Source organism: Echinops telfairi, unplaced genomic scaffold (assembly GCF_000313985.2).
Source record: "Echinops telfairi isolate 266 unplaced genomic scaffold, ASM31398v2 ScPeMD7_5;HRSCAF=22, whole genome shotgun sequence".
NCBI lineage: Eukaryota > Metazoa > Chordata > Mammalia > Afrosoricida > Tenrecidae > Echinops > Echinops telfairi.
The window spans coordinates 15209331-15221819 of NW_022103901.1; the positions used below are offsets into that span (position 1 = coordinate 15209331).

The 12489-nt window shown below is 55.4% G+C and overlaps 1 protein-coding gene across 1 annotated transcript in view; it reads right to left on the reverse strand.

Annotated features, from left to right (window-relative positions):
* The window catches only part of ITGAL (integrin subunit alpha L), a 46418-nt gene that overhangs the window by 2248 nt on the left and 31681 nt on the right, over nt 1–12489 (reverse strand). Inside the window, exons 22-30 of the mRNA XM_045285583.1 lie at nt 12103–12213; nt 11667–11746; nt 11483–11569; nt 10107–10182; nt 3704–3817; nt 3381–3437; nt 3186–3284; nt 2733–2825; nt 1717–1827 (exon numbers count right to left, since the gene is read on the reverse strand). Coding sequence (XP_045141518.1) covers nt 1717–1827; nt 2733–2825; nt 3186–3284; nt 3381–3437; nt 3704–3817; nt 10107–10182; nt 11483–11569; nt 11667–11746; nt 12103–12213 — 828 coding nt within the window. The remainder of the gene's footprint in view (nt 1–1716; nt 1828–2732; nt 2826–3185; nt 3285–3380; nt 3438–3703; nt 3818–10106; nt 10183–11482; nt 11570–11666; nt 11747–12102; nt 12214–12489) is intronic.

Below are 12489 nucleotides of genomic sequence, written 5' to 3' on the forward strand. Positions count from 1 at the left end.
CTGTGAGCAAGGTCAAGCCCAGCAAGAGCTCTACGGTCACAGGGGCAGTTGGCCTCTGTCCTGGAGGGTCACCATGAGTCAGACTGGACCCCATAGCAGGGAGGGTCGTTTGGTTTTTGTTTTGGGAGGGGCGTGGCAAGGGTGGTTGGGAGGAAGTGGGGCGCCAACAACAACGGGCACAAGAAAGAAGAAAATGTGCCAAAGTCGATTGTGATAATGATTGTACAACCCTTTCAGGTAATAGGACCGAACCATCAAATTGTATAAGGAGGCCTGGTGGTGTAGTGGTGACGGGTTGGGCTGTGATCTGCATGGTTGGCAGTTTGAAACCACCCCCAGCTCCGAGGGAGAAGGACTGGGCTTTCTACTCCTGTGAACAGTGATAGTATCCGCAGCCCGCAGGGGCGTTGTGATCAGTTAGCTTTGAACCAATGGCAGAGTTTAGTGGGGTTTTTGTTGGGTACTGAATTGTATGATATATGAGCATATGTCAATAAAGCGATTTTAAAAACCAAATAGCACAAGTTGGCTCACATATATACAGAATATCAAGTGGAAAGTCCTAAGCAAGATCGTATATCCAACTTTTGTTTTCCAAATATTTACACATAAATTGACTTTCTGTGGCACAGATTTAGAAGGGGTTTCAAAAAGCTCCTGGAGAAGTGGAATGGAAAATAATGGGATTTTCCCCCTGGTTCATGTTACAAAAACCTTCAGACCTGGAGGACCAGAGACAAAAGGACAGTTAATGACCATCTCTAGAAATGCAGCAGGGAGAATACTTTGATTTTCTGTAACGTTTGGGTCTTTGGCAGGCAGCGCCTGACCCCTACTCTTCTCTTGGCTGACTTCTTACCCTTCAAATGCCCCTTCCCCTGGATGCCTTCCTGGGTCGGCTCAGCCTAGGCTAGTCCTTCTGTGCCAGGCTCCAGGGCACATAGGCTCCTTTTGGTAATCCTCATCATGCATATGCCCCACCCGCCCCTACTGTGGGCTCTACCAAGAGAGGGACCATGCTTATCATGTGTACCTCTGTCTAACAGTGCCTGGCAGACAGGAGACACTGAATTATAAGGGAATCTCTTCCTCTCCCTTAGGAGTCCTGGGGGCATAATGGTTACACAGTAGGCTGCTAACTGCAAGGTCAGCAGTTCGAAACCACCAGTCAGCTCCTTGGGAGAAAGATGAGGCTTCCAACTCCCGTCAAGAGTCCCGGTCTTGGAAACCCACAGGGCAGTTCTGCCCTGTCCTAGAGGGTGGCTGGGAGTCGGCATGGACTCGATGTCGGTCAGCTTGGCTTGGTTCCCTCTCCGTTGGTACCCAGCCTGGGCTCTGTCAGGACTTTGCCGAGTGCTGGTGGAAAAGTCTCTCTCGCTCTCTGGGGCTCAGGAGCCTTCGCGGAAGGAGGAGGAGGTTGGGGGAGGCCCTTGGTGCTCAGGCCTCCCTGGTCCTTGGATCCTGCTCTCCGGCTCTGGTCAGTTCTCGTGCTCCCTCAGGGCCGTCTTTGTCTCACAGCTGGTACGGACACAAGCTCCTACTTGGTATCAACACAAACCCCACCCTGCTGGTGGAGTCTAATCTGAGAGTTGCACGGCTGTGAATCTGTCTGGTGGCAAACGACTTCCGTGTTCTCCTGCTGCACCCCTGGTGGGCCCGAACCAGCAACTGGCCGGTTGGTTATCTACCGGCCGCTTAATCCGCAGCGGCACCCACCTTGTACAGCACCAGGAAAATCAGCAGCAGTAGCAGCAGCCCCCCGAGGCCACTCAGCACGTGGACGTAGAGCATGTCCTTCTGGAATAGGACGTCCACCTTCATGATGACCTGGGAGGAGGGGAGAGGGAGGCCACGGAGGTGTCCTGGATGCTGACATCTCCGTTGACGCCCGCTCCCAGCCCTTGGGTTGTCGTGGCCCACCTGGACTGTCACAGACCCCTGTCCCTCTCCCTCCACGGCAGTCCCCCAGTGGCCCAACATAAACTCCCCGTGATCTACTTTGAGCCCTTACCTGGCTCACCCTTAGCGGCCTATGAAAGCTCTAGACAGCGGTTCTCAACCTGAGGGTCGCGACCCCTTTGGGGGTCGAAAGACTCTTTCACAGGGGTCGCCTAAGCCCATCAGAAAACACATAACTAGTTCACAATATAGAATGACATACTGTTTTGTGATTCATCACGATGCTTTCATGAGGTTCAATTTGTAACCATGAAAATACATCCTGCCTAGCAGATATTGACACGACAATTCATCACAGTAGCAAAATGACAGTGAGGAAGGAGCCAGGAAAGTAACTTTATGGTTGGGGGTCACCCCAACCTGAGGAAGGTTGAGAACCACTGATTCAGAGTCTCAGCTCGGCAGTCAAAGCCTCCCAGAACCATTCTGCTTACCTTTCTAGCTCCATCTCCCTGGCTCCTGCTCTGGCTCCCGCCCCTCAGAACGTCCCCCATCTTGCCCGCCCTCGCTGCTCCCCCGCACACCTCTCCCAGCTCTTTCCTCCCTGACTGGGGGGCCGGGACCCTTTGTTGAGGAGGGATTGATCTTCGCTGGACACCCAAGTTGACCACCTCTCACACAGGCGGCCTCCCGGTGTCTGGAATCATTGGCTCCCTTTCAAAGAGGCGTCTTGAACAGGGACGGCTCCTGTTGTTGGGCAGTTCCTATGTGGACTCAGCCCCGCCGGGGGTCCCCCCCACCCCCCGCGGCTGCCTGTGCCCTGGGGGAGGTACCTGGGCTGAGGAGGCCTTGCCGTAGAGGTGGAAGTGCTTGCTGCTATTGAAGGAGATGGAGAGGGAACTGCAGAGGCTGACCATGGAGGAGGCCTGCAGGAGAGGGCGGGCGGGCATCAGCGTCGTGGAGAACAGGACCCAGGGCCTTGTCTCTACGGGGAAGTCGCCGAAGAGAAGGAACCCCAGTGCGGGGCACATGGCCTCTGTTCAAGTCCCGCTGTCTCTTTCTCTTGTGCCCCTCGCCGGTGCAGAAGAAAGTCCTGTTTCTATGTGCTGACACGTAGGAGCTGCCCACAAACCCACGACAAGAGACCTGCACGTGTTCAACAAACCGCCCTTCGGTTTCATCGGCAACTGTGTAGGCGTCGGGGTTTTTCACCGGGATAGAAAGAGAAACAACGGGGAGAGGGGAGCCCAACCGCCGCGGCATCTCCGTGAGCACGGCAGTGTTACCTCGATCTCTCCCACCAGCTCAAACTCTCCAGCTACAGTGACGAGGGTCTCCCGCTTGAAGACGACCGGGCAGCGGAGCTCGGCTTCTGGGAGGCAGGCCTGATGTGGACAAGGAAGAGCAGAGGGGTCTGAGGAGCCCGGCCCGGCCCCTCGACCCCCTCCCACCCAGGCCTAACTTCTCCCACATACCTGCGCCTCACTGGCACTGGGCAGCATCTTCAGAGACTCAGGGTGGCAGGTGACAGGAGGCTCCTAAGAGTGATGGGTGGGCGCATTGGTTAGTCCAGAGCTGAGAGAAGACACTGGCCCCTGGAGGTCAGCGCCTGGCATTCCTTGTCCCCAGTCCAGATAAGACCTGGACATCCCAGATCTCCTCCCTTTGTGGATTCAGACGGCACCAAGTCCTACAGGCTCCATCCAACCTCTCCCCGTTCCCACACACCTAACCCTCCCTCCCATCTGCACCCATTTCTGAGCCCACCGCTCACAGATCCAAGCTCCTCCCGGGCAGTACTCACCATCTCCACCCTCCACTTCTGTGTGATGGGCCCCTTGCTGTGAGACTGGGGTACCCCAACCAAGGCCTCCAGGGTGGGCAAGTGGTGGTCATGGAGAGAAGGCTGAATCCTCACCTGAGCAGATAGCATGAGACTGCAGAGCGCTACACGCCAGCCCCCAGAGTCCCAACTCACCCCAGACCAAACACTGAGAGTCGGCGTCTCCTCGTCGGGACCCTATAGGACCAGGTGGAACTGCCCCGTGAGTTTCTGAGATTGTAACTCGTCTTTCTTCCACAAGGAGCCTGGTGGTTTTGAACTACAGACCTTGAGGATTTAGCAAGTGAGAAGACTCAAGCAGTTTTGTGGATGAATGGCAGTCAACGGTCCAACCAAACGCAGCCAACGGTCCCCTGGTGGCACAGAAGGAGCCCTGTGGTGTCGTGGTCATACGCTGGACTGTTCACTGCAAGGTCAGTGGTTCGAAACCACCAGCTGCGTCCAGGGAGAAAAGGGGGGTTTCTACTCCCATAAAGAGGTTTAGTCTCAGAAACCCACAGGGGCAGTTCTACCCATCCTAAAGGGCCACTGTGAGTCGGCATGGGCTGGATGGTGGTGGGTGTCCTGGTGGCACGTGGGTAAAGGACTGAACTGTGACCAGCAAGGTTGGCAGTTCAAACACACCAGCTCCTCTGTGGGGGAAAAAATGAGACTGTGTGCTCCCTTAATGAGTCACCATCGTGGAAACCCTCAGGAGCACTTCCACTCTGTCCTAGAGGGTCCCGATGACTCAGGGTTGACTCAGTAGCAGGGGATTTGGTTTGTGCCGGTGCTGGAGTAGTTAGTTAGCTGCTTGTTGACTAACTGCAGGGGCACTGGTTCAAACCCACCAGCCTCGTGGTGTAAGTGTGATCTAGCTGTCCAGTCCAGCGTAGGCAGAGATTAAGGGCCTGAGAGCCCTTTGGGTGCAGAGGGGGCCTTTGTATTTTTTATGTTGTAAGCATTATTTGCACCACACAGGTTGGGAAAGCCTCCGTTTGGCAATCATGCATTTGAATTTACTAAACAAACATTCTCCAATGCCTTTCCAGCAATGAGGATCCCTGCGGCAGAGTGGTTACCAGCTGGGCTGCTAACTGCAAGGTCAGCGGTTTGAAACCACCGGTCACACCCAGGGAGAAAGACGAGGCTTTCTCCTCCCATAAAGAGCACTCGTCTCAGCTAACAGCGATGAGTCTGTGAAGACAATGTTCTGAAACTGATTTGGGGGATGCCTGCACAAATCTCCTTAGCACGATCGAACGATTAAATGGTACGCTACGTGAAGCATCCGCCAACAGAACTATTTAAGACAACAACAACAACAAGAGTGATATTCTCGGGGACTCACAGGGGCCGTCCCACCCTGCCCTGTGGGGTCTCCGGAGTCAGAATGGGCTCCATGGTGGTGAAGTGTTTGGGTATTTATTTATCTATGTTTTGAGTTCTCGTTGATGAACTCAACAAGCATTGGAGACATTTGAAGGACACCGATTAAATTAAAAAGGCCCGGTGGTTTGTTTCCACATTGGATGGCTAACCACAAAGTCAGCAGTTCAGATCCACCTGCTGTTTCGGGGGCAGAAAGATGAGGCTTTCTGCTCCCACAAAGACATACAGCCTTGGCCCTTCTTCTCTGTCCTACAGAGTTGCTATGAGTCAAGGTCAACCCATGGCAATGGGTTTGTTTGTTTGTTTGATTTTTAGCAGAAGAGCGGACGGGGGTCCCTGCGTGTTACAAAGAGTTCAGGGCTTGACCACTAACTGACAGGTGAGTGCATGGAACCTGACCAGACGCACCTCACAAGAAAGGCCTAGCAACCTACTTCCGAAAGATAAGGAACCTTGAGAACCCCATGGAGTGATCCCACCCTGACACACAGAGAGGGGTGCCAGGCGTCAGAATCCACTTGTTGGCAACTAAGAACAGATGAGCGAGGAGGCAGCGTCTGAAGTGAGCGGCGAAACGCAGACAGGTTCTCCAAGGGTGGAGACGGAGGAGTGCACGCAGAGAGAGACAGCGCGGCAGAGAGGGCGCCGTGGGGCTGGGGGGCAGAGGGTGTCTGGGAAGGAGAGGGCAAGACGGGGCTGGACAGGAGGACTGGGGTTACTCTGGGAGGTTTGGAAAGTCCAAGGGCAAAGAGTGGAGCATCATGTACCAGGCATCCGGGAGCTAAGGAACGGAGCTGAGGAAGGAGGTGGCTCCAGGGAGCTGGGTCCACTGCAGGCACGGGACACAGAAGCTGGGAAAGAGGACTCATGGCCAAAACCGAAAGCTCATCCCAATGGTCCAGGGTCAAGAAGGTGAGCGTGGTGCCCGAGGCACCGAGGAGAAGGGAACACGCAGCAGGATTTGAGGAGGCGACGGGTGAGGCGTGAGGAAGACCGTCACCAGAATATCCAGGAGAGATGCCGGCCCCAGGGGAACATTAGAAGTTTGTTTTCGAACACGTTTCCAAGAAAGCATCAAGAAGAACAATTCTATGCAAATCAAAACCACAGTGAGGTCCCACTCTACCCCGCCCAGGTGGCACAGTGGTGATGCGTGGGCTGCTCACCACAAGGTCAGCATTTGGTCGCCGCCAGCTGGTCCACGGCAGAAGACAGGCTATCTATTCCTGGGAAGAGTTACAATTTCTTTCATTTATTTTTTAAATTAAATACTTTTATTGGGGGCTCTTACAGCTCCTATCACAATCCATACATTCATCCACCGTGTCAAGCACATCTGTACATAGGCTGCCATCATCAATTTCAAAGCATTTTCTTTTCTACTTCAGCCCTTAATATCAGTGCCTCGTTTTTTCCTTCCTTCTCGCCCCCCCATCCGCCCTCCCTCATGAACCCTTGATGAATTATAAACTATTATTTTCATCTCTTACATTGTCCGCTGTCTCCCTTCACCCACTTTTCTGTTGCTCGTACCCCTGGGAGGGGATTATCTGTCGATCCTTGCGATCGACTCCCAAGAGTTACAATTTCTTACGCTTACCAAAAGCCCTGTCCTAGAGGGACGCTACGCGTCGGAATGGATTCGATGGCAGTGAGCTTGGTTTTGGAAGACGACTAAAATAAAATAAACAAACAAATAAAAATACCCCAGGAAGCAGCAGGTGCTAGTGCTGGTGTGGGGAACCGGAAGCCCAGAACATTGCTGGTGGGAAGGTGGAGTCGGTGGCTACTGTGGGCAACAGTCTGGCTGTTTCTCCAAAGGCTAACCGCAGGTGCCTTTGCGGCAGGGCTGACTCATATCAACCCGAAATGGAATTGTAGCGTATGACTGGGCAAGTCTACTCCTACACCTGTGCCCCAGAGAACGGAAAACGGGTGTTTAAACAGGTGTACAAGCACGTGCATGTTCATAGCAGCACGATTCCCAAGAGCCAAAAGATGGAAATAGGCCAAATGTCTACCAATAAATGAATGGATGGGCAAACTGTGGTATAGCCGCCTATATCCCTGCATAGATGTCCGCACGGAAAGATTGTCCAGCCATGGGTCGGGATCACCTCAATGACCCCTATCAACAACGACGACAATAACAACAGGAGTCCCGGGGTGGCCTGACTGGTTGGCTACACACTTGACCACTAACCGAAAGGTCGACGGTTCAAATCCACCCAGAGGTGGCTCAGAAGAAAGGCCTGGCGTCCTGCTTCTGCAGAGTCACAGCCGCAGAAACCCGATCACATGCAGTTCAGCTCTGAAACATACGGGGTGCCAGCAGTCGGCTTGCTTCTGTTTGTTGCTTAGGTGGGAACAGAGGCAGCGACAGACAGCTCACAGCTGAGCAGGCCTTTGGATCCAGGCCTGTCGGACTCTTTGCCGCGGCTCTGGGGGGCCGAGGACCTACCTGGCTCACCTCTGCAAGGCACCCAGGGCCCCACGGTGAACAGCCGGGGAGTGACTCAACTGGTGCTCTGACATCGTCTCTCTCCATGCGCATGAAGTTCTAAGCCCCTCAATATTCTCGGGGGAAGGAGGCAGCCCTGTTCTGAAGTCACCCCACTGATAGGGCCACTCTGCTGCTGGGCTCCTTCCCCCAGAGCCCTGCTTCCAGGGTGGCCTCCAGGGAATCAGTTCCCCTTTGGGGTTCTCCGTGCCCTCCCTGGGAAAATGCAATGTTCTGGACTTGGCCCACATCCACTCCCCTCTCCGAGGGGACTTGGTGGCTTGGGGAGGGTGGTAGTTCCCCAGGAGCCCCTGCGGGGAAGGCAGGGGAGTGCCTGGCGTTCACTGAAGTGGTTTCTGGGATCGCTGTGCAAGCCGAGTAGATGCCTCACCCGGCCTGTGCCACCGATGTCTTCCGTGAAGAATGCCACGACCACACCTATCATACGAGAACTACCCCGGGTGGTGGGAGACTCACTGGGGATGACGTCCCTAAAGCACCAGGCACAGAGTCCCAGACTCGGGGTGGTGTCTGGGAAGGCTACGTCTATGATTCCAGGTGGGTGGACCCCCTGTCGGTGAGTTCTGCCTCCAGCAGCTAGCAGGGCAGGTGCCTACACCGAAGAGCGTCCCATTCAATATTTGAAGAAAAACAACGAGGTTCTCTCGATCTGACGCCCAAAGCACCCCGGACCAAGCAGATGAAAGGACTGTATCAGGAAGCGAAGGCAACCCCCAAGCTGTCCACTGATAGGGGTCTGATACCCAGAGAATGCAGGAAACACGACTCACTGCCGTTCCGACTCACGGCGACTCCACAGGACAGTGCAGAGCTGCCCCTGTGCGTTTCCCAAGCCGGAGAACTTTACAGGAGCACAAAGCCTCATCTTTCTCCTGAGGGGCGGGTGGCGGTTTCAAACTGCTGACCTTGAGGTTAGTAGCCCAGTGGGTAACCCGCGCCACCACCAGGGCTCCTTGGAATATGTAACGAACGCTTACAATCAACCACCAAAAGGCAGACCACTCAAGTGCAGAATGGGCAGAGGACACAGGTAGGCATTCTGCCAAAGAAGACGAACAGTGGGCCAGCGCGCACCTGGAAAGATGCCCAGCATCTCAGGGACACGCAGGGCTAGACCACCTGGAGGACCATGTTATCCCGCTGAAAACCAAGCCCAAAGGACTGCCAGCGAGGCACGCTCTACGTACGGGCTTTACGCAGCAGAATTCTGGCCAAGTCTTTCTCCTCGGTGCTGGTGGGTGGGGCTGACTGCCAACTTTCCAGTTCATCATTGAGTGCGAACTTTGCGCTGCCCAGAGTCCTTCCCACATCCCTACCCCTATCCCCATCCCCCAACGCCACTCTAAAACCAAGCTCACTCTACCATTGGCCTTGACTCTGGTTCCACAGGGTAGGGCTCCCCCTGTGGGTTTCCAAGACTGCAACTCTTTACGGGAGTAGAAAGTCCCATCTTGCTCTGGAGGAGCGGCAGGTGGTCTTGAACGGCTGACCTTGCGTTTGGCAGCCCACTGAGGCCAGTGGGCTCCCTTGAAAGCGCTATGCTCAGTGAAAGCAGGCAGGCCCAAAAGAACAATGATTGTATGTCCCTATTTGTACGAACTATCTAGACCAGGCAACTTCATCACGACGGAAAACAGACGTGAGGTTACTACCAGGTGCTTGGAAAACAGGCGATAAAATGCATGGCTCGGTGGGTCTGTTTTGTGCGGGGAGGACAAACTAGACAGCGGGGGTGGTTGCCCAACACGGTGAGTGTGATTCCTGCTACCGAAGGCACTTCAAAGAGGTCCATCGGGTCACTTTGGGGGTGTCATGTGCCAGCACAGTGAAACAGCACACACGGGGAGCCTTCCGAGATCTTCCTGCTGCAAGCGTTCTGTGATTCCAGAAATCATCCGTCCTAGTGTTCCCGACGCGGGGCACACCCCCCGCCAGGGGGGCACTGGAAGGATCCAAGAAGCAGATGCCTACACTTTATCATGGATTATGGGCTAGAGTACCAACGTTTTCCATCACCAGGAAAGGGCTAAGTCAGCGGTTCTCAACCTGTGGGTCGTGACCCCTTTGGGGGTCGAACGGCCCTTTCACAGGAGTTGCCCGATTCATCACAGTAGCAAAATGACAGTGATGAAGTAGCAACAACAATCATTTTATCGTTGGGGGTCACCACCACATGAGGAACTGTATTCAAGGGTCACAGGATGAGAAACGTTGAGAACCACTGGGCTTTTTTTTTTTTTTCTGTGAAGGGAGAAGTAGGCCAAATTAGTTTGGGAACCTCTGGTCTATCCCAGGGTGGCTGGGAGTGAGTGGGAAGCACTTAAGGGAGGCAGGACACTACAGAGACAGGACCACAGAATGGGGTGGAGGCCCTGGCTGGAGGCGAATGAGCCCGGGTCTGGCCAGTCTCTGCATCCCCACTCTCCAGAAGAGGCCTGGCCCCGAAGAACCTGTTCACACGGAGGCTCCTACCTGGTAGATGTGTTTGACGTGCTGAGTCTTGGGACCTTTGGGCGTGAAACTGATGTAGAGGGTGGAGTCCTCCTGGCTGTGAAGGGAAAGGAGAGTCGGACAGAAAGTGAGGAAGGCCGCGGGACAGTCTGCCCGAGGGCCTGGCCTTGGCCCTCTGCCTGGCCCCCTGTAATCCTGACAGCAATGATGTCTCCCCATGGAAACTGGGCTCACGGCAGCCCTCCCCGGCCCATAGTGGAACAGGTGTGGCACCTGTCCTCTCCCCACGTCACCTTCCAGCTCCACTGCTGGAGCCTGGGCCTCACTGCTCGGCTCTTAGATATTCACACCCAGGACACAGCTAGACTGACCTCACGCATGAGGCCACTCACCTGACCCTGTCACTCACCTATGCAGAACCCCCCAGTGGCTCCCTGCTGCCCACAGGGTCAGGTCCCCGCTCTCCCAGGTCTGGACCCACCCATTTCCTAAGCTGCTTTCTCACGACTCCCTTCACACACTCACCCTTTGCCGAGCCTGCCCGCTCAGCTCCTCAGATCTACGCCGCCGCTGTCTCCATGCCTCTGCCTAAGGTATTCTCTCTGACCAGAATGGTCGCCCTCCCTCCTGGCCCTGATGCCCACGCCCCCATCCCCCAGAGCCGAGGCCCGTGGCCCTTCCCTCTCTTCTCTGACCCGCACGCGTCTTTCTGGGCTCCGGTCTCAGGTCCTTCTGTTGGCATTTATCTCAAAGTGCTGGAGCACCGGACGTGGATACTGTCCCCTGGGCTCAGCTCTCTGGGCACCTTGAAAGAGTGACTCTGCCACAGCCCTGTGCCCCTTCTTGTCACAACCTTCTGAGAGCCACATGGTGCTTGTGCTGAGTTTGCCCCTCCAGCCTGACTGTCAGCTCCCGGCACACCAGGCCCAAGGTGAACCCTTTACTCGTAGCTCTTCTAGAACCGCCAAGAACAGAGCTCTTCTGGGGTTTGGGGGGCATGACAAGCGTAAGTTCAAACGCTGACGTCAGTACATCCTAGCTGTGTGAAAGGGGCCAAGTGTCTCCCCCTTCTCAGTCTCCTTTTGCCCCGTGAGTGAAATGGCAGGGAGGCCCGGCTGGCTCACGGGGGAGCTGTTGGAAGAGCCATTGAAGGCCGCCCTGCAGTGAAGCTGGCGCCGACCTAAGGCATCAATGATTTGATGATTTTGTTTCCACCTGACAAGGTTGACCTGACAACACCCTTAAAGGGTCTTCACTCCTTTGAGTGTGGGAGGCTGTGGGGGTGGTGACTGGGTGGGTCCCAATGACGCCCTGGAGACTCGACTCCAGGACAGCAAAGGGGCTCGAGGGGCGGTGGGTGGGAGGAGGAGGCTGGGCAGCTGCCGGGCAGGACTCACTCTTCGATGAGGATATTGATGGGGTACAGGACTGGGATGCTGGTGGTGGCCATGTTGTCCTGCAGGAAGCCCGAATCCTCGTTGTCACTGCCAGAGCAAGGGAGAGGTCAGCGTTAGACGACAGGCGTGGCTGGGATGGGCATGGCCATCTGAGCCTAGGGAGGGGCGTGGACGGGAGCCTCACCAGGTCACGTTGGCTTGCAGTTCCAGCAGGTCCCCCCAAGAGCTGTTGAGCAGTGTATGGAACCTCACCTGGACGACAACCTGACCAGGACGGAGAGGGCATTTAGGAGGGGAGGTTCCTGGGGCTCGGGCGCCCCAATATCTCACCGTCACCCACCCCCCCCAGTCTCCACAGTAACCATTTCCATTAACATCTCAAGCCCTGGGCTGGGCTTTCATTCCCACTGTGCAGCTGGAGAAACAGAGTCAATAAACCACGCTCAGGTGGGTCTGATTCCAAAAACACATGGCTGGCAACCTTCCTCTCGGGGGCAGAGGGCTGGGCGAGCCCTTCCTTGCCAGTCCCCTGAAGCCCTTCCCCAGGCCAGGGGCTCCCCTGCTCTCTGCCAGCTCACTGTCCCTTGGCTGCTTGGCGCTGAGGGACCCTGGGCACTCACCGAGCTGCCTGCTTTAAAGATGGGATTGCTCACGTTGCAGGAGAGGCCACTGGTCGGAAGACTGGCGGCCTGGGGAAGCTCCTCGCAGCTCACAGGCACGTGGCTGTGGGGCTAGGAGGAAGAAGAGGGGTGAAGACTCCCAAAGGTGCCCTTGAGGCCCTCAACCCATCTCCTCCAGGGGTCTGTCCCTGAATTCCCAGTCAAGGGCAAAGAATCAGACAAAGACTGGGTTTCGTACAAAGACGTTCACTGTGCAGGTGTTGACAACAGTGGAAAATGAGAAGTCGTCGGGCAGCTGGAGGAGATGGGAACAACTCAGCATAATATCGGAGGAGATCATAGCATGAGAGTATTAAAATGCTGCGACATCTACAGATTCAGCAAGTA